This window comes from Oncorhynchus masou, chromosome 22 (genome assembly GCF_036934945.1).
Source record: "Oncorhynchus masou masou isolate Uvic2021 chromosome 22, UVic_Omas_1.1, whole genome shotgun sequence".
Classification (NCBI taxonomy): domain Eukaryota; kingdom Metazoa; phylum Chordata; class Actinopteri; order Salmoniformes; family Salmonidae; genus Oncorhynchus; species Oncorhynchus masou.
Genome location: NC_088233.1, coordinates 31,727,949 through 31,755,941, shown reverse-complemented (window position 1 = coordinate 31,755,941; position 27,993 = coordinate 31,727,949). Strand labels below are relative to the sequence as shown.

The window sequence follows — 27,993 nt, the reverse complement described above, 5'->3', positions numbered from 1 at the left end:
AGAGAAGTGAGCATATTTTTGTGAAATATAGAAATAAATGAAACTACAAAATCGTCTAGCTGGAATACAGTTTATTTCCTTGTTAAAGTCCCCCCATCTCTGGTTTCTTTTTCTCTACATGACTACATTTCTTAAAAATCTAATTTTATAACTAGGCCTACATACCACGAGTGTGCTCAACGCCACACAGAAAGTACAACAGAACATTTTAGTAACAGTGCATGTGGATTAATCAAATGCCCACATTCTTGCAAAGCAAATCAGTTAATTGACTGCACTTTGGTTACTGCCCATTCCTGGTGGGCCGACGCAGTGCCATTGACTTGTGTACCGTCTATAGTTCAACTGCTTCTCATCAGAAACAGAATGGTGCTGGTGAAGGGTGAGGTCTGGGCCAAACAAAGCAGTAGCACAAGGCAACCTCACACACAGGAAATGTTCAACTCTGCTACTTGATAAATGCAAATATTTATAAAATATTCCAAAACTATACACATATTGCAAACTGATATGAGTAAAGTATTCAGTCCACATATTCCATACAGTAGGTTTATCATTCACAGGGGCCTCATCCTTGTTGTTTGAGGTGCACAGGTAAAACTTAAGCGCAACAAATATCATTTGTCACATATCACAGAGCAACAAATAACAAAAAAAAGTAACAAAAAAAACTTGTTTAATCACCATTTAAGAATTTGGCTTGTGGCTTTTTGAAAAAAAGTAACAAAATACCAACTTACATTGCATGTAAATAAGCTGTTTTTTCACCACTTAACCCATCACCATTGTGGAGTATGAGCCACCATGTGAGGAGCTTTTCAACTTACAGCAGAAGAGACCTGAGCTTGGGCAAGCCAGTGAACCATCCCCCACTGACAAAGCCATGAACCTAGGTGTGTGTGTTCCTTATGCGTAGGTTCCCCCTGTCATGAGAAGCTCGTAGGCAGGGTCACGGCTCCTACGGCACAGCACCACACAGGCACTCAGCATCCCAAATACCTAGGAAAGGAAAACACCAGGGGTTGAAGTGTAGTGTGATCCATGTCCTCCATCCATCTGTTCCTGAGGATGTCACCTGTCAGCCTCTGACCTGGGCACTAGGCCAACTACTCTCCCAGGAAAGGCTGAGCAAGAACACAAAGCTACCACATCAGCAGCAAACAGGGAAGCCTCTGGGTGAAAAGGCTCTAGGATTACTGCAAACCAGAAAATTCACATCCACACACTCATTAGCCCATAAAATAATATAAAATCTAATGTTGATGAAATGCAGAGGTGATATTATAAAAGGATACAACTACAGTACATTGATAAACTGCTATTTAAATGTAGACTAGAACCATTTGCTGTCCTGGGGCTAAGCTGGGTATGTGTATTGCACTTTGGGACAACTACTGATGTAAAAAGGGCTTCAGAAAATACATGATAGATTTTTACTGAAATAATGAATGACAGCACTTTAAAAGCAGCCCCCTCATTGTAGTCAAATGAACGGAATGAAAAGGGGTAAATCCAACAAATGACATGCCGTCTTAATCCACTCAATTTCCCACTGCCTCCAGAATCTGATTATGAACATTATAACAAATCAAAGTAACTAATATATTAAGTCAATGCAAATTGGCAGGGGACAATGTTTCCTTAAGGCTCCATTTAGCCTAGTTTGAGATGTCCTTGTGGCCATGCCATTTCCCCTTTTCCAGAAATTCCTAGATGCATTTTCCCTGTCCCCACGAAACAGTCCCGTCTCGGCCCTGTTCCTTGAGGCTCTGGTGGAGTGTGGCTGGGGGTTGACATAATAACGGCATACCCAGGCCCACTCAGCCTCCATAATGAATCACTTCATGAGTCATACCATAGGGAAGGGCAGGGGGGGGGTCACATGATGGAACACATCCATTAGTTGAACGAAGAGGGCTGATGGAATTGGTTCTGTACCTGAATTGCAGCGAACGTCAGTGCAGCCCAGATGACATACATCATTATCTCCTTTAGTTTCTTCACAACAAGGGCTTCACATCCCTGGAAACACAAACATAACATTGTGTAAGAGAATCAATGTGAATGTTATGCATGAGAGCAAAGCATAGGTATGTTTTGGACAATCTCTTACCTCTGGATAGAGGTCTCCAGGACGGGCTAGAGAGCCTGTACAGTTGCTGACATTAGGTTTGCAGCAGCTCACTGGTACACTGTTGTTTTGAAACTCATTAAACCAGCGTGTGTTCATCCAGTCTGAGTAAGTGTGAATTCCACAACAATGGAGCTGCAGGCATGACAAATGGTGATGGTTAACACTAGATCATTTCAATACAGCTTTAAATAACTTAACTGTTACACAAAACATGAATTGCCCAAGTTCCATTCTATCACCTGTCTTTGCACGTAGTCAATGGCACGGCTAGAGGCATCTGCATTGGTGCCATTGTACTCATTGTACACCTTCTGGATGGAGCGATTGACCTCATCTTCAACCTGTAAACAAACAGGTTACTGGGCTTAACGGGACAATCTTACAAAACCTCATTAATGCATTTCTGATGAATACTAGGCTACTATAGTGAATCACCACTTAAGATAACACTTTCTCCATTACATTTCATGGGAAGACTAAATATAAAAGAAACATTTCCTACTAGAACATTTTTAATATTGTTAAACAAAAAAGGTTTCACATTGGAACATATCCAGATAATTGGTATCCTGAACAAAATCTGATTTTCACAAATGTAACCTTGATCAATATGTACTTGACTTACACACCTTCGATCTGTAAATATAACCAAGAACCACCACAGCCACTTCCGTCACAAACACCAGCAGGAGAATGATGACAAACTGTGGTGAAAAGAGAAAGAATTAAACGTAAGAAACTCCTGAAAATAAAAGAGTCCGAGGCAGATCGGAACATTTTAAGATCTCCAGCATTTATTTGGGGCAGCAGGGAGCCTAGTGGTTAGAGCATTGGGCCAGTAACCAAAAGGTTGCTGGATCGAATTCTCGAGCTGACAAGGTAAAAACCTGTCATTCTGTCCCTGAACAAGGCAGTTAACCCACTATAAGATGGGAAATAAGTCACACATTTAAATCAACACTGTAATTAAGGATTATCCAAAATAAAAGGTGAAATACAATTATTTTTTTTAAAACATGATACAAAAGCTCTCTGCTGGCCAGTCTTCTGGCCAACAGGATTACTGAGGGAGTTCTGAGACCAGTTTGAATGTTGTAGTAGTAGGGGATAAGGCAACATTCACTGCAGGGCTCTAAAGCGCAACCATTTTACTTGCATATGCACCCAAATATTTTTTTGCAACGATTACTTCAATGCACCGAAGCCCAAGTGCCATGGGGAATACATTGAGCGCAGATTCATGACCGCCACGCTTGTACCATTACTAAAAGGAAAACGTTGTTACCTCAAATATTTTTCATTGTGCTCCTAAATTTCTTTGTGTGAGCCTACATTTTTCAACTGATGCGCACACGTGCTCCCTGTAAAAAACATCAGCGTAGTGCCCTGCACTGACCGTTATAAGGCCACAGCGGCTTTCTCGTATTGTGGCACAGCATCCAATAAGACCGATGATGAAAAGGAGGCCTCCAACTGCAATTATGGTCACAGCAGGGATAAGGGTGTACACATCCTCAAAGAAGTGGTCGTAGTCATCATAGGTGATGAACACGTAGGCTCCAACATAGCACAAAATCCCTGCTGCTGCCTGTATTATGGGGGGAGAGAGTATTAAATCACACACACAAAAAAAATCACATTATAAAACAAAAGAGCCAAAAGACATGTTTGTCTGACACAAAAGCATTCAACTTTACAACCATCCCATTGGCATTATAATAACTCAATCCTTCAAATTGGAATTATTTGATTTCTTACTGACTGGCAAAGACCATTGTGTCAATTGATCTCTCAAGCCTAATTTTAGTTGAAGGCATTCAGTTGTACAACTGACTAGGTGTCCCCCTTTCCCTTTATATCCTAACACATGGAAGTTTAGAAAAAGAGCTGCCAACAAACACTATGTTGAGGACCCACTTACAGTATGGCTATTAGGCTACCGTTTCACTTTATGGGAAGGGGCATTTAAAAAGATACAAATACATTGGCTGGGACAAAGGAGGCACAGAAGCCCAGCATGAAACTCCCTGATTCTAGCCGCAGTAGCCAAAGCAACCAGACAAAGAAAGACAGAGAACAAAAGGAAATGTTCAGCTAGCTAACGTTAGTTACGTGTAAAAGGGATAGCAACATGACTGCAAGAACATTGCACTATGTAGTAACCAAAGGCTCAAACAGTTTATTGAAGATAAAAATAGACAAACAGCCACATGGCCTAGGTTGCATTGAATGGTAGTAAGTAGCAGGTTGCTGCGTATAATGTTGTGGATGAGAATTTGCGCATTCTCGAACGACACAGATGTCGTTTTAACTTACCCAAAAAATGAGGTTCAGAAAGACCAGCACGGTCTTTGATGAAGTAATACCACACTGACCCATGTTTAAAATAGGGATTCTCTATTACAGTAAAAACGTATTTGTGAACTAACTAGCTATGTCCTCCTGCGTTGACAATCCATGCCTGACTGGAGTAGATTCTTTCTCCCACACACCGGGGTCCTAGCATCACATAAACCGGCTGTATGTCATGTGACCCGATGAGCTGGTCATCCTTGCTGTGTGTATAATAACAACCCCTTTTTTTTAATGTCGCCTAAAATGACATAACCAAATCAAACTACCTGTAGCTCAGGACCCGAAGCAAGGATATGCATATTCTTGATACCATTTGAAAGAAAACACTTTGAAGTTTGTGGAAATGTAAAATTAATGTAGGATATATAACACATTAGATCTGGTAAAAGATAATACAAAGAAAAAAACAGTTTTTGTTGTTGTTCCATCATCTTTGAAATGCAAGCGAAAGGCCATAATGTATTATTCCAGGTTTGTACAATTTAGATTTTGTTCACTAGATGGCAGCAGTATATGTGCAAAGTTTTAGACTGATCCAATGAACCATTGTAGTTCTGTTCAAAATGTTGTATTAAGTCTGCCCAAATGTGCCAATTTGGTTTATTGATACATTTTGAAGTTCATAACTATGCACTTTCCTCAAACAATAGCATGGTATTCTTTCACTGAAATAGCTACTGCAAATTGGACAGTGCAGTTAGATTAACAAGAATTTAAGCTTTCTGCCCATATCAGATATGTCTATCAGATATGTCTATGGGAAATGTTCTTGTTACTTACAACCTCATGCTAATAACAATAGCCTATGTTAGCTCAACCGTCCCATGGGGGACACACCGATCCCGTAGCGGTTAACCCTCTGGTGTCCCCCATGTTTGTGTGCGTGTTTGTTCTATGTTGATGGCTGATTCTGACGGCTGGTATTTTGTGCCGGGTTTTATACTTACGCCCGTTTATTCGTGGTACCGGTATATTTCACGCAATGTTGTATTGTTTCTATACTGGTGTTTTTTTGTGATTTAATTACCTTGTCCACGCATCTCAACTCTCCTGCACCTGACTCCTTTTCACCAGTTACCCAAAGCCTTGACAAATAGTTATCTTTTGTTTGTTTTAACTCCCACCCTTCAACTCCACTCAACCCCTTCCATCTACCGCTTAACACTATCCATATTGGATTTCTATTTGCCATATATTTTTCAACTGTGCTGTGATGTTTCAAAAAAGTTCTGAATCTTTCTATTCTCATAGTTTCTACAGATTGTAAATTAAAGACTTACAATCATTATTTTACCTCAGCAGGCATTTTATTTGAGAGAAACAATGATTTAATTGACTCTGGTCAGTCAGTCGACTTCTCTTCCTTCTGCCATTCTCTAGCTGACTTGAGTGTTAACCCGTCAACTTCTAGTTGTTTTCATTTCAACAATTTACTACCTGTAATGTGCTAGATTCCTTGCTTAATTTCGCCATTCGCATCGCCGATCTTTTCTGGAAAGGAGCTCGCGTTCTCTCCTCGCCGCCACCTGCCGCATCACTGCCACCCTCCTCCGCCGGCTCGGGTGCTGGGCCCTATGCAAGATACACTTTTTTTTATCCACTAGGGCTGATGTGCTTGATCCATTTTTTTCTGCAGCTCTCTGCTCCCCTGATTGCTGAATCATTAACCCATATTTTTTATCCTGCCGATTATATCTGGAACTATCCCCAAGGTTTGGAAGGTGGCCCATGTATTCCCCCTTCACAAAGGTGGTGACCCTTGTGACCTAACTAATTATAGCCCTGTTTCTAAACTTTTTCTCCAAGGTAAAATATTAGAATCCTTGATTAAATCTCAGCTAAAATGTTTCTTATCTTTGAAATGTATTCTCAATGTACATCAGTCGAATTTTAGACCAGGTCATAGCACTCTCTGCTGCATCCCTAGTTATAAATGATGTGCTTAACTGTATGGTTAAAAGGCAACATTGTGCTGCCCTCTTTATTGACCTGTCAAAAGCTTTTGATGAGGTTAATCACTCACTGCAAATTCTGAGGCTTACCTATTGGCCTAGACCAGGCTGCATGTAACTGGTTAAATAATGAACATGTAATGGGGGAATTGAAACCAGGTGTGTAAAAAACAAAAACAAAACAAATGGAAAATGAAAAGTGGATCGGTGATGTCTAGAAGGCCAGTTACGTCGACCGCCGAATGCCGCTCGAACAAGGAGAGGGACCGACTCCGGCGGAAGTCGTGACAGTACCATCCCCCCTTGACGCGAAGCTCCAGCTGTGCGCCGACACCGGCCTCTGGGACGACCCGGAGGGCGATCCGGATGGAGACGGTGGAAATTCCGCAGCCTCGAAGGGTCCAATACGTCCTCCACCAGCACCCAGCATTGCTCATCCGGACCATACCCCTCCCACTCCACGAGGTACTGAAGGCCCTTCGCCGGACGCCTCGAGTCCAGTATGGATCGGACTGCATACACCGGGGCCCCCTCGATGTCCAGAGGGGGCAGAGGAACCTCCCGCAGCTCAGACTCCTGGAGTGGACCTGCTACCACCGGCCTGAGGAGAGACACATGGAACGAGGAGTTAATACGGTAATCTGGGGGAAGCTGTAAACTGTAACAAACCTTGTTCACTTTTCTCGGGACTTTGAATGGCCTCACAAACCGCGGACCCAGCATCCGGCAGGGCAGGCGGAGGGGCAGGTTTCGGGTCAAGAACCAGATCCGGTCCCCCGGTGTGAACACCGGGGCCTCACTGCGGTGGCGGTCTGCACTGGCCTTCTGACACCTCACGGCTCGCTGAAGGTACACATGAGCGACGTCCCACGTCTCTTCCGAGCGCCTAAACCAGTCGTCCACCGCATGAGCCTCGATCTGGCTCTGATGCCACGGCGCCAGAACTGGCTGGTACCCCAGTACGCACTGGAAAGGGGAGATGTTGGTAGAGGAGTGGCGGAGCGAGTTCTGGGCCATCTTTGGCCAGGATATGAACGCCGCCCACTCCCCCGGCCCGTCCTGGCAGTAAGACCGCAGAAACCTACCCACATCCTGGTTTACTCTCTCCACCTGCCCATTACTCTCGGGGTGAAAACCTGAGGTTAGGCTGACCGAGACCCCCAGACGTTCCATGAACGCCCTCCAGACCCTCAACGGGAACTGGGGACTCCAATCAGACACTATATCCTCAGGCACCCCGTAGTGCCGGAAGACGTGAGTTAACAAGACCTCCGCAGTCTGTAGGGCCGTAGGGAGACCAGGCAAAGGGAGGAGACGGCAGGACTTAGAAAACCGATCCACAACGACCAGGATCGTGGTGTTACCCTGTGAGGGAGGTAGATTCATCAGGAAGTCCACCGACAGGAGCGACCAGGGCCGTTGCGGAACGGGTAAGGGTTGTAACTTCCCTCTGGGCAGGTGCCTAGGGGCCTTGCACTGGGCGCACACCGAGCAGGAGGAAACATAAACCCTCACGTCCTTAGCCAAGCTGGACCACCAGTACTTCCCACTAAGGCAGCACAATGTCCGACCAATGCCCGGATGACCAGAAGAAGGTGACGTGTGGGCCCAATAGATCAAACGGTCGTGGACATCAATTGGAACGTACAGATGCCCAGCTGGACACTGGGGGGGGAGTGGGCTCTGTACGTAACGCCCGCTTGATGTTCGTGTCCAGCTCCCACACTACCGGTGCCACCAGGCAAGAGGCTGGGAGTATGGGAGTGGGATCCATGGACCACTCCTCGGTGTCATACATCCGGGACAGTGCCAACAGCCAACAACTCCCAGTCCCCCACGTCATAGTTTCGCTCAGCCTGGCTGAGCTTCTTCGAAAAGAAGGCACAGGGGCGGAGCTTTGGTGGTGTACCCGAGCACTGAGAGAGCACGGCTCCTATCCCAGCTTCGGACACGTCCACCTCCACTATGAACGCTAAAGAGGGATCCGGATGAGCCAGCACAAGAGCCGAGGTAAACAGAGCCCTCAGCTGACCAAAAGCCCTGTCTACCTCAGTTGACCACTGCAAACGTACCGGTCCCCCCTTCAGCAGTGAGGTAATGGGAGCCGTTACCTGGATAAACCTCCAGTAGTAGTTGGAAAACCCTAGAAACCGCTGCACTTCCATTAGCGTGGTGGGAGTCGGCCAATTACGCACGGCTGTAATGTGGTCACTCTCCATCTCCACCCCTGAAGTGGAAATGCGGTACCCTAGGAAGGAGACTGTTGGAAAAACAGGCATTTCTCAGTCTTGACGTACAGGTCATGCTCCAACAGTTGACCAAGCAACCCTGCACACCAGGGACACATGCTCGGAGCGTGTAGCGGAGTATATCAGAATGTCTTCGATATACACCAATACACCCTGCCCATGCAGGTCCTGGAAAATCTCATCTACAAAGGCCTGGAAGAGCATTGATCAACCCATACGGCATGACGGGGTACTCATAGTGCCCTGAGGTAGTACTAAATGCCATCTTCCACTCGTCCCCTCCCGGATAAGCACCAGGTTGTAAGCACTCCTGAGATCCAAATTTGTGAAGAAGTGTGTCCCGTGCATTGACTCGATCGCACTGGCTATGAGAGGCAGCGGGTAACTGTACCTCACAGTGTTTTGGTTGTTGCCTCAATAGTCAATACACGGGCGCAGACCTTCATCCTTCTTCTTCACAAAAAAGAAACTTGAGGAGGCAGGTGAAGTGGAAGGCCGAATGTACCCCTGCTCCAGAGATTCGGAGACATATGTCGCCATCTCCTCTTGCGACAGGGGATACACGTGACTCCTGGGACGTGCTGCTTCTACCAGGAGATTTATCGCACACTCTGCCCGTCGATGGGGTGGTAATTGAGTCGCCTTCTATTGACAGAAGGCGAGAGCCAAATCGGCATATTCAGAGGGGATGCGCACGGTGGAGACCTGGTCTGGACTTTCCACCATAGTAGCACTGACTGAAACCCCTAAACACCTCCCCGAGCACTTTCGTGACCAGCCCGTGAGAACCCCCTGTTGCCACGAAATAGTGGGGTCATGACAGGCCAACAAGGGTAGGCCCAGCACCTTTGGAAACGCAGGAGAATCAATAAGGAATAGACTGATTCTCTCCTTGCGACCCTCCTGCGTAACCATGCCCAGTGGAGCGATGGCCTCCCTAATTAGCCCTGACCCTAATGGTCGACTATCTAGGGTGTGCACAGGGAAGGGCATATCCACAGGAACAATGGGGATCCCTAAACTATGGGCAAATGATCTGTCAATAAAATTCCCAGCTGCGCCTGAATCTACGAGCGCCTTATGCTGGGAATGCGGGAAAAACTCAGGAAAATTAATATACAAAAACATGTGAGCAACAGGGGCTCTGGGTGAGCCTGGTGCCGACTCACCTGGGGTGACACATGAGTGCCCTGCCTGCTGCCTCGACTCCCAGAGGAACCTCCCCAGCACCAACCGGCAGTGTGCCCTCTGCGGCCACAGATGGTGCATGGAACGGCCCCTCCTCCAGTCGCCCTAAGTGCAGCACCTTCCAACTCCATGGGCGTTGGAGCGGTGGTGCTGGGGGACGGAATCAACAGACCCCGATCGGGATGTCCGCGGGTAGCAAGCAGGTCATCCAGCCGGATGGACAGGTCCACCAGCTGGTTGAATGTGAGAGTGGTGTTCCTGCAGGCCAACTCCCGACAGACGTCCTCGCGCAGACTGCACCGGTAGTGATTGATCAGCGGGTGAAATCCCCGAAGTTAGCTAGCCGAATCACACTGGGACCAGGTGGAGGAGGGGTGAAGGTGAAACTGGTGGTGCAGGTGGAGACGCTGGAGGAACTCCTCTTCTCTCCCAGCACTCCATGGTTTTTAGCACGCGATCCATGGTGCTGCCGAGATGCTGGAGCATAGTAGCATACTGCTGGACTTGCTCCTCGACTCCTACTGCAGGGGAACCTGCTCCTGTTGACTCCATTTGAGGGGCGTGTTTCTGTCAAGGCTTTGGGTAACTGGTGAAAATGAGTCAGGCGCAGGAGAGTTGAGATGCGTGGACAAGGTATTTAAATCACAAAAAAACACCAGTATAGAAACAATACAACGATGCGTGAAATATAATTGTGGCTGGGTCTTCCAGCATGAAAACGACCTGAAACACACAGCCAGGGCAACTAAAGAGTGGCTCCGTAAGAAGCATCTCAAGGTTCTGGAGTGGCCTAGCCAGTCTCCAGACCTGAACCCAATAGAAAATCTTTGGAGCGAGCTGAAAGTCCGTATTGCCCAGCAACAGCCCAGAAACCTGAAGGATCTGGAGAAGGTCTGTATGGAGGAGTGGGCCAAAATCCCTGCTGCAGTGTGTGCAAACATGGTCAAGAACTACAGGAAACGTATGATCTCTGTAATTGCAAACAAAGGTTTTGGTACCAAATATTAAGTTCTGCTTTTCTAATGTATCAAATACTTATGTCATGCAATAAAATGCAAATGAATTACTTAAAAATCATACAATGTGATTTTCTGGATTTTTGTTTTAGATTCCGTCTCTCACAGTTGAAGTGTACCTATGATAAAAATTACAGAGCTCTACATGCTTTGTAAGTAGGAAACCGGCAATATCGGCATTGTATCAAATACTTGTTCTCCCCACTGTATATACATATATGTGTGTGTGTGTGTGTGTGTGTGTGTGTGTGTGTGTGTGTGTGTGTGTGTGTGTGTGTGTGTGTGTGTGTGTGTGTGTGTGTGTGTGTGTGTGTGTGTGTGCACTGTACAGTACCAGTCAAAGTTTGGACACACCTACTCATTCAAGGGTTTTTCTTTATTTTCCCTATTTTTTACATTGTAGAATAATAGTGAAGACATCAAAACTATGAGATAACACATGGAATCATGTAGTAACAAAAAAAGTGTTAAACAAATCAGAATATATTTTACATTTGAGATTCTTCAAAGTAGCCACCCTTTGCCATGATGACAGCTGTGCACACTCTTGGCATTCTCTCAACCAGCTCCATGAGGTAGTCATGTAACGGATGTGAAATGGATAGCGAGTTAGCGCTAATAGCGTTTCAATCGGTGACGTCACTTGCTCTGAGACCCTGAAGTAGTGGTTCCCCTTGCTCTGCAAGGGCCACGGCTTTTGTGGAGCGATGGGTAACGATGCTTCGAGGGTGACTGTTGATGTGTGCAGAGCGTCCCTGGTTCACGCCCAGGTCAGGGCGAGCGGACAGACGTAAAGTCTTCACTGTTACATTGATGCTGTTGACCCTCCTTTGTTTTGCTCACTCAAAGTCAACAAAACAAAGGAGATGATCGTGAAATTCAGGAAACAGCAGAGGTAGCACCTCCCTGTCGGGCTGCATCTTGTCGGGCTGCATCTTGTCAGACTGTATCACCGCCTGGTACGGCAACTGCACCGCCCGCAACCGCAGGACTCTCCAGAGGGTAGTGCGGTCTGTCCAAAGCATCAATGGCGCGCAAACTACCTGCCCCCAGGACACCTAAAGCACCCGATGTCACAGGAAGGCCTCCAAAAAGATTATCAAGACAACAATAACCCGAGCCACTGCCTGTTCACCCTGCTATCATCCAGAAGGCGAGGTCAGTACAGGTGCATCAAAGCTGGGTCCGAGAGACTGAAAAACAGCTTCTATCTCAAGGACATCAGACTGTTAAACAGCCATCACTAGCATATTAGAGGCTTCTGCTTATATACATAGAGTTGAAATCACTGGCCACTTTAATAAATGGAACACTAGTCACGTTAATAATGTTTACATATTTTGCATTAGTCATCTCATACTATATTCTATTCTATTATATTCTACTGTATCGTAATCTATGCTGCTCTGACTTTGCTCGTCCATATATTTATATATTCTTAATTCCATTCCTTTACTTAGATTTGTGTGTGTGTGATCTTTGGTTCCAACCGCTGTGTCTTTGTGAGATGCAGACTAGGTGAACTGTCACGCCCTGACCATAGAGAGCCTTTGTTTCTCTATGGTATAGTAGGTCAGGGCGTGACTGGGGGGTATTCTAGTTTATATTTTCTATGTGGGGTTCTAGTTTAGTATTTCTATGTTGGTGATTTGTATGATTCCCAATTAGAGGCAGCTGATAATCGTTGTCTCTAATTGGGGATCATATTTAAGTAGCATTTTTCCCACCTGTGTTGGTGGGATATTGTTTACGTGTAGCTGCATGTTAGCACTCCATTGTTGTTTCGGTTAGTCGTTATTGTTTAATGGTTCACTTACTTTAAATAAAAAGATGTGGAAACCAATGCTGCACGTTGGTCCTAGTATGCTTCCAATGATTGTGACAGTGAACGGATGATCTCCACATGTGTGGTTCCCACCATTAAGCATGGAGGAGGTGTGGGGGTGCTTTGCTGGTGACACTGTCTGTAATTTATTTAGAATTCAAGGCACACTTAACCAGCATGGCTACCACAGCATTCTGCAGCGATATGCCATCCCATCTGCTTTGCGCTTCGTGGGACTATCATTTATTTTTCAACGGGACAATGACCCAACACACCTCCAGGCTGTGTAAGGGCTATTTTACCAAGAAAGAGAGTGAAGGACTGCTGCATCAGATGACCTGGCCTCCACAATCACTCGACCTCAACCCAATTGAGATGATTTTGGATGAGTTGGACCGCAGAGCGAAGGAAAAGCAGCCAACAAGTGCTCAGCATATGTTGGAACTCCTTCAAGACTGTTGGAACAGCATTCCAGGTGAAGCTGGCTGAGAGAATGCCAAGAGTGTGCAAAGCTGTCTTCAAGGCAAAGGGGGTGGCTACTTTGAAGAAATTGAAATCTAAAATATATTTTGATTTGTTTAACACTTTTTTTGGTTACTACATGATTCCATCTGTGTTATTTCATAGTAGTGATGCCTATAGCACTGTGATGCAGTGCCTTAGACCGCTGTGCCACTTGGGAGGCCCCTGTTTTCCAACAGAGATGGAGCTTAAAAAGTAACTGGATTTAGCTTTCTTAATCTAGATAGTACATCTGTTTCTCTATTGTCTGAAAGACTGCCAGTCCACTACAGAGTCTGTTTTCCTTCCTTTGGCCCTGATCTGATTTCTCATCTGAATGAGCTCCGATAGATCTAACACTTAGTTTTCTGAGCTATCTTTGACACTGAATATATATTTATTTAATTATTTAACCTTTATTTAACTAGGCATTTTAACTTTGACTTTTTCTCTGAATAGTTTAAAAGGGGCATGTTTATCTGCCAGAGGAATAAATATGGAGGATGCATATTCTAGAGCCAACTCAGGGTCAGGAATACTGGAGACAGTGGCTAAATCAGAGTAAGAACATGCCATGTAAAAACCCTTGGGGAGAAAACCTGCTGTTTCGTATCTCTAATACATACTATGGGACAATGATCACTGAGATCATATGCAAATTATCCATTATACAAATATTTACGGGGGTTATTAGTAAGAATTAAATCAGGAGTCAACAGGGTTTTTCACATTTAGCCGTGTGGGTTTTGAGATCAATTGAGTCTGATTAAAATCAATGCATATACTTTTAAATTCATCTGAGGCCGGGATAGCCAGTCCAGATTCAAATCCCATAAAATTACCAACTCCGAGTACAGAAAATGTGTTAAACACTCAGATATAGCATTAATAGCATCCACCATGGTAGCAAGAGGGACGGTAAATCCCAGTAACAACAATGTGTATTCTGGTTTATTGACACATCGACAACCAGGTTATCGCATTTATTGGGAACAAAAATATTTAAAAATTGGGACACCATGAAATTAGATTTTACACTATGGCCACTTCTCCCGTTTTTTGTAATCAGTCACAAATAAATTATAATAATTTACTTCAATGTCTTTGTCAGAGACAGAACAATTTATCCATGTTTCAGAGAAAACCTCCTCATCGAATATTCAGAAATGTATTAAAGTAATTATATGTATCCACCAATCCAAAGTGAGGAATAGGCGAAAGCTTGACACCCCACCGTGCTTCTTTGTGGACAACGACTCCTATTGTTTTGGAGGAGAGACGAGTATCTTGTCAGTATATCCGTAATCTTTGCTAGCGCTGGAAGCACAGGGAGCGGCACGAGCAGCGATAATGTCATAACTATATCCAAAAACATGGCAGGCGTTGGATGAACATATGTTAATATCTTTGGCTGAGTTATAAAAAAATTGGCCTCAGCGACAATTATTTAAATCAAGGGGCCAGGATTCAGGTCTAGAAGCATGTTTTTGACTGCTCCTACAGATTTACTTTAATAAATTGTGATTGACTGATTGATCTAGAATGGAAAGGAGTGGGTGCTCAACCAAAGTGAGTCTAGGAGATGGTTCACCACAAACAATTATAGGTTTTAGTAAGCAAGTTTAAAAGATTGACATTTCGGCCTTCAGAATAAACACAAAGGGAATGGACAAGTTAATATAGGGCAGGGGTGGGCAATTCCAGTCTTCAAGGGCCTTATTGGTGTCACAGTTTTGCCTCAGCTCCAGCTAACACACCTGACTCCAATAATCAGTTAATCATGATCTTCAGTTTAGAATGCAATTTGATTAATCAGCTGTGTTTGTTAGGGATGGAGAAAAAGTGTGTCACCAATCAGGCCCTCGAGGACTGGAGTTGCCCACTCCTGATATAGGGCATGAGGAAGACCATTAGGGAGAAACTCTATTCAGCTGGTGGTGCTAATGAGAGATGGAGTGGTACAGGGCGGTACTCAGGGTGTGGGGTACTATGGTCAATGTCTCCACCCAGTGATGAGATACAGAAGTCTAAGCTCCCTCCATGTGTAAACATTAAGTGCAAATAAGTCCAAAAAAGGGATGGGGCCCTTCACAAAAGCATACTATAGTCCTTTCCTAGGTTAAGATATCTGGGGACTAAAGTCTCTAAGGAATGGATCCAGAACGTCTCTCTGGACTTTCAGTGTTTGTCAACATCACCACCGCATTTGTTTTTGCTGACTTGTTCAATTCCAAACTAAAATAACTCACAAAGTGAGTGTCCCCGCTATTTGAAATGGAGGGTCACTGTGCTGTTGGGGTCAGCACATCGAATGGCACTTTGGTGCTCACCCATTCTAGTGTAACTCCCTTGAGGTCTCTCCTATGTAAAATAAGCTGCACTGGCAGCGAATCACATAGATCACGTTGCGAGAATTGCAATTGATGGTACATTTGATTTTTATGTCTCAATCTGGGGTGCAAGAAACTTATTATACTTTGGGTGTACTGGCAGGTTGAATAAAGGGACATGGATAAATATACATGTTATATACATGTATTAAATATGAAGAACATGGAAAAGTTTATATACGTTTTTCCTTTGCATAATAAAACAGTTTTAACCATAATGTCCAACAGAATTCACTCCAATGAGTTCTACAACCCAAAGTAGAGAAGGATAACTTAGTGTTCACTCAGTTAATTTACAGGTCTCAAATATATAATTTCATTTGAAAGAGGTCTATCTGTCATAATCATTTAGTTTGAATTAAATTTCATAGAATTTCATCATAAGAATGTATTCGTCACCGGCGCTGAGTAAGAGTAAGAGAAACTAAAATCAGCATGTGTTCCAAATATTTTATCCTAGTCGCTGAAGTATGGTGCAACGTTCTTGTTGAGTTTCTGATGGTGCACATAATCCTTGCTGGGCCCTTGATAAATACTGAAGGGTATCAGACGAGATATGGACCAAGGAAAATCGTAACCGCAGTGATCCTCCACGGACACATAGACATAGAGCACCATAAAGACACATGTGGTGAGAAGGTGGCATCTCAGGATGACAGGATTCAGGGTGGTCCAAAAGCACACTGTGACCAGCTCCCACCCTCCCAGGCATTATGTAGACAGAACAAAGGGAGCTGAGTAGTTGTGGTGGATTGCATGGAAAGTGATGTACAACCAGTGGTGCAGCAGGTGCCAGATGAAGTACTGGAAGTCAAAGAGGAGAAGGTTTCCCGTCACTCCAGTGATGAACTCCACTAGAGTTGGGACTTGGTCTGGCATTGTCACCGGTGGTCTCCATGTCCACTGAGCCACACTTGCAGGAAGCACAAGGAGCATATGGTTATGCGGACTGATGCCAGCACAATGCAATAGCATGGAAGGTGTTGGCCGCCGGCTCGGCTGGATCTTGAACTCTGGACTCATGGCCATCTGTCCCCTATGATGTCACACGCCAGGATGGGGAGGCAGAACAGAAAGTATGAAGACACATTCAAAACAATGGGGAAAAGAGGAGACCTCAAAGAGTTCCTGTGATTGGGCCTGACACTGTTCCAGAGAGGCTGAAGAGAGGAGTCATTTCCCAGGTCGATTCCCAGGCCTGAAAATGTATCTCCTACTAGATCCATCCTGCTTTTGTAAAATAAAGAATGTAAATGGTGTTCATTCCCTTGTACTTAATGTGTAATAAATGTGAATGTGGAAGCCAGGTGCATTGACCAATAAAGACTGCTCCTCTCCCTGAATGTCCAGTATCCACTAACATGGTTCAAAATTATTTATATTGTAACTCTTTTCATTCTCAGGTTATACAACAGTCAGGGATGTAATGTATATGACCAACCAATGTCTTGATTGTTAGTATAAGTGCAGGCCTACAGTAGTATTCCATTACATTTTTCCTTTGATTATTTTCAGTAGCACACAAAATGCGTTATTATTATACATTGGGTTATTCAATTTATCACAGGGTAGAGATTATCCTCAGGTTCTGCTCATTAAATTATTGTTAAAGTATTGTATGAGTTTTTATGGGTAAAGTCCTACCGTATAAAAAAAATCATAACAGCTGTGATGGAAACAGGAAATGTCTGTACAATTTCCCGACAGATAATTTGTTTGTTCAACATGGTGGGATATGTTTGTGTTGGTGAAATTAATTATGCGCAAATATTGATATAATAACCATCATATCAAAGTAAATTTGGTTTCATGTTTCAGGAGTCGTAGTCGGAGAAACATACAGTTTATTAGGCTAAAGATAAAATACGTTATTATGAACTTCACAGGGTTGTGAAAGTGCAAGGTTCTCTTGGTGCTCCTTTCCAATAAATATCGAGGGTCTTATTCTTGTAACATGATGATCGATGCTTGGTAGAGTTGAAAATGCGATGGAAACACATTGAACTTTTAATTTTTATTCTGTACATGAAAAAGTACATTTTTGTGTGCAGTACGTCATTATGCACTGATATTATCCGCAACGGGTCACTTTTGTGGAAACACGCCACTGGTGGGAAAATGCACATATTATCAGATGCCGATTCTAGAATATTCACATGAAAATGTGTCAACAATTGGATGGACTGTATACATTCTATGCAGCAATTTATGGTGCGAGCTGTGTCCATCTCACTCCATACCAGGAGGGGGCAATAGAGTATAAGAATTGTCTTCGCTACCCATGCCAGAGGAAAGAAAAACTACGTCAGCCATTGGACTTTGGCTGCAGATACTGTATCTACTGAATGCAACAAAGTAACATCAGCTTTACGGATACAAACGTATAGCAAATAGCTACATGGAACGTTCACCTGTAAACAGCGTTGAGGTACTGTACTTTAAAAAAAGTTGTAATAGTGTTGTTGGGCTAACTCATTCAAAATAAGTGCCATATTTTGATATTTTAGCTGGTCATGGCTAGAAGGGATGCAGTTATTTGTCAAAGTGACGTCAAAAGTCGCGTCGAGGATTCTGTTTACATTTTAGATAACACTAACCCCTTTCTTAACCTTACCCCAGTTCTCCTAACCTGCTAAGTAGGCACTGCTGACATTAGCTGCATCCCATCTAGTCAACCATTTAATGTGTGTTATGATTTTGCTAGCTAGTAGTAGTAGGCCTACAGTACATAAGATGGACACTGGAGGCTATTTCTAGTGAAATAGATTAGTTTGATATACAGTGCATTCAGGAAGTATTCAGACCCCTTCACTTTTCCACATCTTGTTACGTTACAGCCTTATTCTAAAATTGATTAAATAAACATTTTGTCATCACTCTACACACTACCCCATAATGGCAAAGCAAAAACAGAAATACCTTATTTACATAAGTATTCAGATCATTTGCTATGAGACTCAGGTGAGTCCTGTTTCCATTGATCATCCTTGATGTTTGTACAACTTGATTGGAGTCCACTTGTGGTAAATTCAATTGATTGGACATGATTTGGAAAGGCACACACCTGTCTTTATAAAGTCCCACAGTTGGCAGTGCATGTGGAGCAAAAACCAAGCCGTGAGGTTGAAGGAATTGTCCGTATAGCTCAGAGACAGGATTGTATCAAGATACCAAAACATTTCTGCAACATTGAAGGGCCCCACGAACACAGTGGCCTCCATCATTCTTAAATGTAAGAAGTTTGGAACCACCAAGACTTCCTAGTGCTGGCTGCCTGGCCAAATTGAGCAATCAGGGGGGGAAGGTTGTTGGTCAGGGAGGTGACCAAGAATTTGATGATCACTCTGACAGAGTTCCTCTGTGGAGATGGGAGAACCTTCCAGGAGGACAAGCATCTCAGCAGCACTCCACCAATCAGGCCTTTATGATAGACTGGCCAGACAGAAGCCACTCCTCAGTAAAAGGCACATGACAGCCCACTTGGAGTTTGCCAAAAGGCACCTAAAGACTCTCGCACAATGAGAAACAAGATTATCTGGTCTGATGAAACCAAGATTGAACTCTTTGGCCTGAATGCCAAGCATCACGTCTGGAGGAAACCAGGAACCGCTCATCACCTGTCCAATACCATACCTACAGTGAAGCATGGTGGTAACCTGTTCAGGACCAGAGACTACGGCGAAGGTTCACCTTCCAACAGGGCAACAACCCAAACACACAGCCAAGACAAAGCAGGAGTGGCTTTGGGACTTGATTGAACATCTCTGGAGATGCGTGAAAATAGCTGTGCTGTGATGCTCCCCATCCAACCAATGGAATCTATTTTAGAATAAGGCTGTAATATAACAAGATGTGGAAATAGTCAAGGGGTGTGAATACTTTCTGAATGCACTGTATGTAGTTCATAAGGATGAATGACAGGATATTTGTGTCAATACACGAGTGAGAGACGGATTTATCTTATTGTGTCAATCACGGTATTCTCTAATAACAAAACTACATTTTGTATTTTCTTGTTTCAGTGATAGTCTTTTCAGTGTTTCCTACTTTGTACTCCCTGCACGTTTTCATGAATGTCATAACAAGAGTTATTTTCTATAGGTATCACCAGAGAGCAATGGGGATTCTGTCTCTCTGTGTCACAATGAGGAAGAGAACAGGAATCAACCCGCACATGGTGGCCCTCAAGTCCAGCTGTGTCGTTTCTACTCACAGGGACGGCACTGTAACTTTGGGAGGAAGTGTCGCTTCCTCCATCAAAGAGGAGATTCCACCACCCTCACCCAGGGGAAGGGAGATAACTGGACAAAGCAAAGGTCAGAACAGGAGAACCAAAGAGGGACAGGCCCTCACAGCCACCCTGGAATCACACTGCAGAATCCAGTGGTTGACAGCCATGGAGATGTAGGCCACAGGCTGCCATCTAAACCAAGGGCTGCTCCAACCAGAGTTGAGAGGGCCAACAATCGCCGGCCCTGTCGCTATTTTCTATCTGGGTGCTGCACCATGGAAGATAGATGTCACTACTGGCACCCACCACAGTTTCCTCTAGTTGACGACCAGCCTGTAAGAGATGGAGGCAGGCCCAGGGTGCCCCATGCCCCCCCTCCCAGTGCCCTTCAGGTGGTCAAATTGAGTGACCTGACTGACAATATCACCAAACAGCTACGGGACACTGAGATCAAGCAGCTGATAAAGCGTTTTCCTAAAGAACAGCTTATTGTGCAGGAACGGAGCGACGGCCAAGTCACCTTCTACCGAGCCACAGTACAGCCCACTGATCCAGACTGGGTAAACATTGTCTGCATTATTCCAAGCCACAATACAAGGCCTCAAAGGCCATTGTCTTTTATCATTTCTACTATGATATAGTTTTATGAACATCATAGGAATGTTACAACATGGAAAATTGTGCATAAAAACATGCTGACTCACTCCTTATACTGTTTTACAGCCTTTTGACTTGAAAGACGTTGACATAATGGTGAGCTTTCCGGAAAAGTACCCACAAGAGGTAAACTTAAAATCTTTGACCTACAAATCTCATCTGTTTGATTATAATCCTATTGTGTCTAGAGCTAAGACTAAAGGTGTACATTTCTTTTTTTCTCTAGGTATTTACATTAGATATACCACTGGACCAGGACTTGCCATCAGTTATGGGAAGGTGAGAGAAACTTTATTTTATTTTCAATGGCTTTTTTATCTATATCTATATCAGTTGAAGTCGGAAGTTTACATACACTTAGGTTGGAGTCATTAAAACTCGTTTTTCAACCACTCCACAAATTTCTTGTTAACAAACTATAGTTTTGGCAAGTCGGTTAGGACATCTACTTTGTGCATGACACAAGTAATTTTTCCAACAATCGTTTACAGACAGATTATTTCACTTACAATTCACTGTATCACAATTCCAGTGGGTCAGAAGTTTACATACACTAAGTTGACTGTGCCTTTAAACAGCTTAGAAAATTCCCAAAAATGATGTCATGGCTTTAGAAGCTTCTGATGGGCTAATTGACATAATGTGAGTCAATTGGAGGTGTACCTGTGGATGTATTCCAAGGCCTAACTTAAAACTCAGTGGCCTCTTTGCTTGACCTCATGGGAAAATTAAAGAAATCGGCCAAGACCTCCGAAAAAAAATTGTAGACCTGCACAAGTCTGGTTCTTCCTTGGGAGAAATGTCCAAACACCTGAAGGTACCAAGTTCACCTATACAAACAATAGTATGCAAGTATAAACACCATGGGACGACTCAGCCGTCATACCGCTCAGAAAGGAGATGCGTTCTGTCTCCTAGAGATGAACGTACTTTGGTACGAAAAGTGCAAATCAATCCCAGAACAACAGCAAAGGGCCTTGTGAAGATGCTGGAGGAAACGGATACAAAAGTATCTATATCCAAAGTAAAACGAGTCCAATATCGACATAACCTGAAAGGCCACTGCTCCAAAATCGCCATAAAGATGCCAGACTACAGTTTGCAACTGCACATGGGGACAAAGATCATACATTTTGGAGAAAAGGTCCTCTGGTCTGATGAAACAAAAATTGATCTGTTTGGCCATAATGACCATCGTTATGTTTGGAGGAAAAGGGGGAGGCTTGCACGCCGAAGAACACCATCCCAACTGTGAAGCATGGGGGGGAAGCATTATGGTGTGGGGGGTGCTTTGCTGCAGGAGGGACGAGTGCAATTCACAAAATGGATGGCATCATGAGGATGGCAAATTATGTGGATATATTGAAACAACATCTCAAGACATTAGTCAGGAAGTTAAAGCTTGGTCGCTTTATGGACAATGACCCCAAGCATACTTCCAAAGTTGTGGCAAAATGGCTTAAGGACAACAAAGTCAAGGTGTTGGAGTGGCCAGCACAAAGCCATGATCTCAATCCTATAGAATATTTTTAGGCAGAACTGAAAAAAGCACGTGCGAGCAAGGAGGCCTACAAGCTGACACAGTTACACCAGCTCTGTCAGGAGGAATGAGACAAAATTCACCCAACTTATCGTGGGAAGGCTACCCGAAACATTTGACCCTAGATAAAACAATTTAAAGGCAATGCTACCAAATACTATTCGAGTATATGTAAACTTCTGACCACCTGGGAATGTGATGAAAGTAATATAATAAAAACAAACGCTGAAATAAATAATTCTCTTTACTACTATTCTGACATTTCACATTCTTAAAGTAAAGTGGTGATCCTAACTGACCCTAGACAGGACATCTTTTCTATGATTAAATGTTAGGAATTGTGAAAACTGAGTTTAAATGTATTTGGCTAAGGTATATGTAAACTTCCGACTTCAACTGTGTGGTATGTGTATGTCCCTTTTTCAGGACCCTGTCTTTCAAAGATAATTCGTAAAAATCCAAATAACTTCCAGATCTTTATTGTAAAGGGTGTAAACACTGTTTCCCATGCTTGTTCAATGAACCATAAACAATTAATCAACATCCACCTGTGGAACGGTCGTAAAGGCACGAATAGCTTACAGACGGTAGGCAATTAAGGTCACAGTTGTGAAAACTTAGGACACTAAAGAGGCCTTTCTACTGATTCTGAATAACACCAAAAGAAAGATGCCCAGGGTCCCTGCTCATCTGTGTGAACGTGCCTTAGGCATGCTGCAAGGAGGCATGAGGACTGCAGATGTGGCCAGGGCAATAAATTGCAATGTCTGTACTGTGAGACACAGGATCGGTACAGGATCGGTACATCTGAACGTCACACCTGCGGGACAGGCACAGGATGGCACAACAACTGCCCGAGTTACACCAGGAACGCACAATCCCTCCATCAGTGCTCAGACTGTTCACAATTGGCTGAGAGAGGCTGGACTGTGGGCTTGTAGGCCTGTTGTAAGGCAGGTCCTCACCAGACCTCACCGGCAACAACGTCGCCTATGGGCACAAACCCACCATCGCTGGTCCAGACAGGACTGGCAAAAAGTGCTCTTCACTGACGAGTCGCGGTTTTGTCTCACCAGGGGTGATGGTCGAGTTTACGTTTATCGTCGAAGAAGTTAGCGTTGTACTCTCACCGAGGCCTGCACTCTGAAGCGGGATCGACTTGGAGATGGAGGGTCCGTCATGGTCTGCAGCGGTGTCTCACAGCATCATCGGATTGAGCTTATTATTACAGGGAAGACATCCTCCTCCCTCATGTACCCTTCCTGCAGTCTCATCCTGACATGACCCTCCAGCATGACAATGCCACCAAGCCATACTGCTCATTCTGTGTGTGATTTCCTGCAAGACAGGAATGTCAGTGTTCTGCCATGGCCAGCGAAGAGCCCGGATCTGAATCCCATTGATCATGTCTGGGACCTGTTGGATTGGAGGGTCTTGGTGCCTTAGTGGAAGAGTGGGGTAACATCTCACAGCAAGAACTGGCAAATCTGGTGCAGTCCATGAGGAGGAGATGCACGGACGTACTTAATGCAGCTGGTGGCCGCACCAGATACTGACTGTTACTCTTGATTTTGCCCCCCCCCCCCACCCTTTGTTCAGGGACACATTATTCCATTTCTGTTCGTCACATATCTGTGAAACTTGTTCAGTGTGCCTCAGTTGTTGAATCTTGTTATGTTCATACAAATATTTACATATGTTAAGTTTGCTGAAAATAAACGCAGTTGACAGTGAAAGGATGTTTTCTTTTTTAGCTGAGTTCATATATCCCAGTAATTGTGGCACAGAGATGCCGAAACGTTGGTGATTAACCCCATAAATTACTGAGAGTTTATATATAGTGTGCACAACTTTTTTTTTAAATAGGTTATAGTTTATTTGCTGTTAATCAGCACCTCTCCATACAATAATTGTCTCTTTGTGCGCCAGCTCATGTTTTTTTATTCACATAGGTATGTTGAACAAGCCTCACTGGAATGGCTACAGGCTAAACATGCCACCAATCAGCTGATGGGTAAGGTGGAGCTGCTCTTCCGGCCCTTCCTTCGCTGGTTGGACCGCAGCATGGAAAGACTGTTCACTGAGGGAGCCAGGCAGGTGAGACGAGACTGGTATAAAAACAGAGTTCCATTTATGTTAGTCTACTTAGTATAATATCCTTCTGGTAACCTCTGTTTTCCATGAGAGACTGTGGTAATGTTATGAATTCTCTGTGTTGTATTAGTGTATTTCCTTAAAACTACTTAACTTGACAGCATCGTTCTAATCCTTTCTCTCTTTTAAATCTCTCCTCAGCTGAAAAAAGACATGGAGATAGCAAAGGCCGGAATTCAGTTTGTGCCATACCAGCAGCTCCAGGCAACCGTGTGCAAAGAGCATGCCGCTGATGACATGCCTGACCCTGTCCTCCACACTGCAACTGATGAGGAGAGCAGAGAAGATGAGTGGAAGAAACTATTGTACCCTGGCTGTGATGATAATGATGATGGTGGTGTTAGTGATGAAGAGGACCAGGGGAAGGTGGAGAATATTAAGCTCAGTGAGCCCCGCAGAGGAACAGAGGTGAAGCTGCTGGGCCTGAGGCTGGGAGAGGGCACTGCGACCGTGGTCGCCACACAGGTCACTGTGTGTCTGCAGTGCAGCAGGTGAGCAGACAGACTGTCCTTCACTGATGCCATCTACTGTAGCCTACTCTGTATCTCACATTTTCCCCTTGGAATATTGCTTATAGGAGGAAAGATTAAACTTATCTGCAGTATTTATTTTTGTGTTGATCGGACTTGGAGATGTGACATAACTGTGTGTCTGTCTGGCCTGTGCATGTTGTTTGCAGGTGTAAGGTGACAGCAGACCTGACTCTAAATGGCAGGAACCCCTGCACAGCTCAGTGTGAGAAGTGTAACGCAGGGATCAGTGCTGCTTTCAGACCCAGCATGCTGCACCACTACAGTGACGTCCTGGGCTATCTGGACCTGGGCACTGCTGCTCCTGTGGACCTGGTCCTGCAAGACTGTGATTTGGTCATTGTCTGCCTCAACTGCTCAAAAGAGGGACCTGTGAAGGTCACCAACATTGCTCCATTCTTGTCTTATGATGATGAAAGTATTTATATCTGGGTGAAGTTTTGATTTAAGATGGTCTGTTCTGTTATTTGATTAGTCTGATTTTGTGTATTATTTTGTCTGCAGAACCTTTTGTATGGCCAGAGCAAGGAGTTCAACTGTCAGCACTGTCACAGCAAACTCAGCATCCTGGTTGACAGCACACGATTCCAGTACATTCCGCCACGCAAAGAGAAAACCGGTCAGAAACAAGGCCTATAGTAGGATTTTAATGATGAAATATGGAAGAAGGTTAAACAGCTGTTTTGGCTATTCTGTCTGTAATACATAGTTGACTGTACTGTACAGGCCACAGTGACTCTTCACTGACCTATCGGCGTAACATAAGGGACCCTGCCATACAGATGGGGAAACCACTACCTGAGAAGGGATCCTGCAAACACTACAAACAGAGTCATCGCTGGCTCAGGTTTTTAGCCACCTCTTTCTCTTTAACATCATTTTTTGTTTCCAAAGCAAGCTTTGCTGATGAGTGACATCCCATGGGTGTGCTCTCAGGTTCTCATGCTGTGGCCGGGCCTACCCCTGTGATGTTTGTCATGACGAGGACCAGGACCACCCCATGGAGCTGGCCACCAGGATGATCTGTGGTCACTGCTGTAAAGAGCAGGTAAGCTGCCTGGATGGCTAGAGTAGTGCATCTTCATTGGCATATCCATATGCTAGATTCCAACCCTAAACTGCTGTTGTCCTTACTTGTAGCCGTACAGCAATGGGAAGCCCTGTGTCAGCTGTGGAGGCATGATGACGAGAGGAGCCTACACCAGTCACTGGGAGGGAGGACTGGGCTGCAGGAGCAAAGTCAAAATGAGCAGGTACTATAGTGTACACGCACGCACACTGATGTCTAAACACATCATCTTACTTTAAAAATAAAATACATTATATTTTTGTTCATACCTGATGAAATTGTGCTTTCATAAATCTATTTTCTCTCATTTACAGGAATGATAAACACAAGTATGCCAACACAAACAAAACAATTTCACGGAAGGCTGCCAGCGAAAAGAAATAATCAGAGACCACATGTTAACGTTATGGCAGAGGTTGATCAGGCCTGCTCTGTGTGATTCAAGAGCAACCCTTCTATCAATGCCTTATTGATTTCTAATAAATCAACTATTGTAATGTTATCCAGCTGATGTGATTGGTGAGAAGTGTTAACATTGTTGTGAGGATTGAGCCCCGGTCCTGGAGTAGCACTCAGCCTTGTTGCCCTGGTGGGAACATGCAGCAGAACACTCTCCGGCACAGTACAAGTAACCCTGGTGCTTGTGTTCATTGTAATCACAGACACTCCCATTATGTTTCTTATCTCTGTAACAGCCTCCCCAACTGCCTTGTAAAATCAATGCAATGCCCTACATTTATAGTTGACTCTTTAGTGTTGCCACTTTTCCAATTCTCTCACAACTTAACCCACTCATCATTTAAGGATGAGTGCCATCCCACTGGGCACAATCGTCAGTTCAACGTTTAGTTTTGATTTACATTTGGTTGAGTTGTCAACTAATGCGGATTCAATGTAAAATCAACAAAAAATGTCACTGTGTAATTGGATTTAGGTTTGAAAAAAATACAAAATTCCCTTACGTTGACTTTTTGCATATCCGATCAGTTTTCCACGTTGATCTACGAGATCGGTGTCCCTAAACCGGGACAGTTGTTGCTCAATATTCGATAGTGTGACTAGAGTGACGTTGTAAACAACAGGGACATAGACATGTCTTCTGGCCAGAAAGCTTCAATTCTTGTTAATCTAACGGCAGTGTCAAATTTACAGTAGCTATTACGACAACAAAAATACCATGCTATTGTTTGAGGATAGTGCACAACAACAAAACATCATGGCAACCGGTTTGATACATTCACCTCTGAAGGTAAATAATGTACTTACATTCAGTAATCTTGCTCTGATTTGTCATCCTGAGGGTTCCAGACATAGTGTAGTTTTGTTTGAAAAAATGTATTCAAATGTAGGAACTGGCTCCACCCCACACTGCTTCCATCTTGTGGACAACATCTAAATTACACCTAAAATCCTATCTGAGCGTATGGCCTTTCTCTTGTTTTTCAAAGATGATGGAACAAAAAAAAACATTTTTGAAAACATGTTTGTTTGTATTATCTTTTACCAGATCTAATGTGTTATATTCTCCTACATTCATTTCACATTTCCACAAATGTCAAAGGGTTTCCTTTCAAATGGTATCAATAATTTACATATTCTTGCTACAGGCAGTTAGATTTTGGGCATGTCATTTTTGGCGAAAATTGAAAAACATTTTTAATGTCAACACATCATTATTTTTGTTGAAATGACGTGGAAACGATTATGATTCAACCAGTTTTTACCCAGTGGGATGCAACTGTGTTCTGTTTCTCAGAACTGTGTTTTTTGTATTTTAGGTGGGCAGGCTAGACAAAATCTTGGTAGTTTGACCATGGCATCTGGATAGAATAGCTGTGACAGGTTTGCTCCCTTGACCGTAATTAAGTAGCTCCACAGATTATGAGGTAAGATTATGCAAAATAATGATTAAGTAAGATTACATACGATTGGAATCTATGACTAAATAAACTCACTAATCTTCTAAAATAATTTAAGAGCACATGGCCAATGAACAGATGGAAAATAACAGATTTCATGGACTCAACTAATGCTATTGAGAATCAAAATGATGATTGATCATTTTTATATGAATAGGTCACCATGGTGGTCTCGAATTGAAATACAAATATGTAAGAAGTGAATGTTGTGGATATTATCAATTTAATAAATTCTACTAATTAAGATGCTTTGCAATTGAGTTTAAGTTGATAGGTAACATGT

General features: G+C 43.8%; 3 protein-coding genes across 3 annotated transcripts; 1 reads left to right on the top strand and 2 right to left on the bottom strand.

The window, feature by feature from the left end:
• Nucleotides 1-56: 56 nt before the first annotated feature.
• On the bottom strand, nucleotides 57-4,650 carry tspan3a (tetraspanin 3a). Its single transcript, XM_064929906.1, has 7 exons — nucleotides 4,451-4,650; nucleotides 3,531-3,722; nucleotides 2,764-2,838; nucleotides 2,374-2,475; nucleotides 2,114-2,266; nucleotides 1,939-2,022; nucleotides 57-999 (listed from the first exon to the last, which is right to left on the bottom strand). Exons 1-7 carry the CDS (start codon nucleotides 4,511-4,513, stop codon nucleotides 907-909), a joined length of 762 nt encoding a protein of 253 aa, XP_064785978.1. The 5' UTR covers nucleotides 4,514-4,650; the 3' UTR covers nucleotides 57-906.
• An 11,338-nt stretch (nucleotides 4,651-15,988) lies between these two features.
• ch25hl1.2 (cholesterol 25-hydroxylase like 1, tandem duplicate 2) lies at nucleotides 15,989-16,836 on the bottom strand. Its single transcript, XM_064929031.1, is given in 2 exon segments — nucleotides 15,989-16,623; nucleotides 16,626-16,836. Coding segments are annotated over 2 exon segments (846 nt in total).
• A 1,087-nt stretch (nucleotides 16,837-17,923) lies between these two features.
• si:dkey-24l11.2 (uncharacterized protein LOC100034462 homolog) lies at nucleotides 17,924-27,956 on the top strand. The gene is made up of 12 exons (XM_064929901.1): nucleotides 17,924-18,038; nucleotides 19,712-20,401; nucleotides 20,565-20,624; nucleotides 20,725-20,777; nucleotides 23,991-24,135; nucleotides 24,334-24,683; nucleotides 24,872-25,100; nucleotides 25,227-25,341; nucleotides 25,449-25,569; nucleotides 25,659-25,770; nucleotides 25,863-25,975; nucleotides 26,106-27,956. Exons 1-12 carry the CDS (start codon nucleotides 18,009-18,011, stop codon nucleotides 26,173-26,175), a joined length of 2,088 nt encoding a protein of 695 aa, XP_064785973.1. The 5' UTR covers nucleotides 17,924-18,008; the 3' UTR covers nucleotides 26,176-27,956.
• Nucleotides 27,957-27,993: the final 37 nt, after the last annotated feature.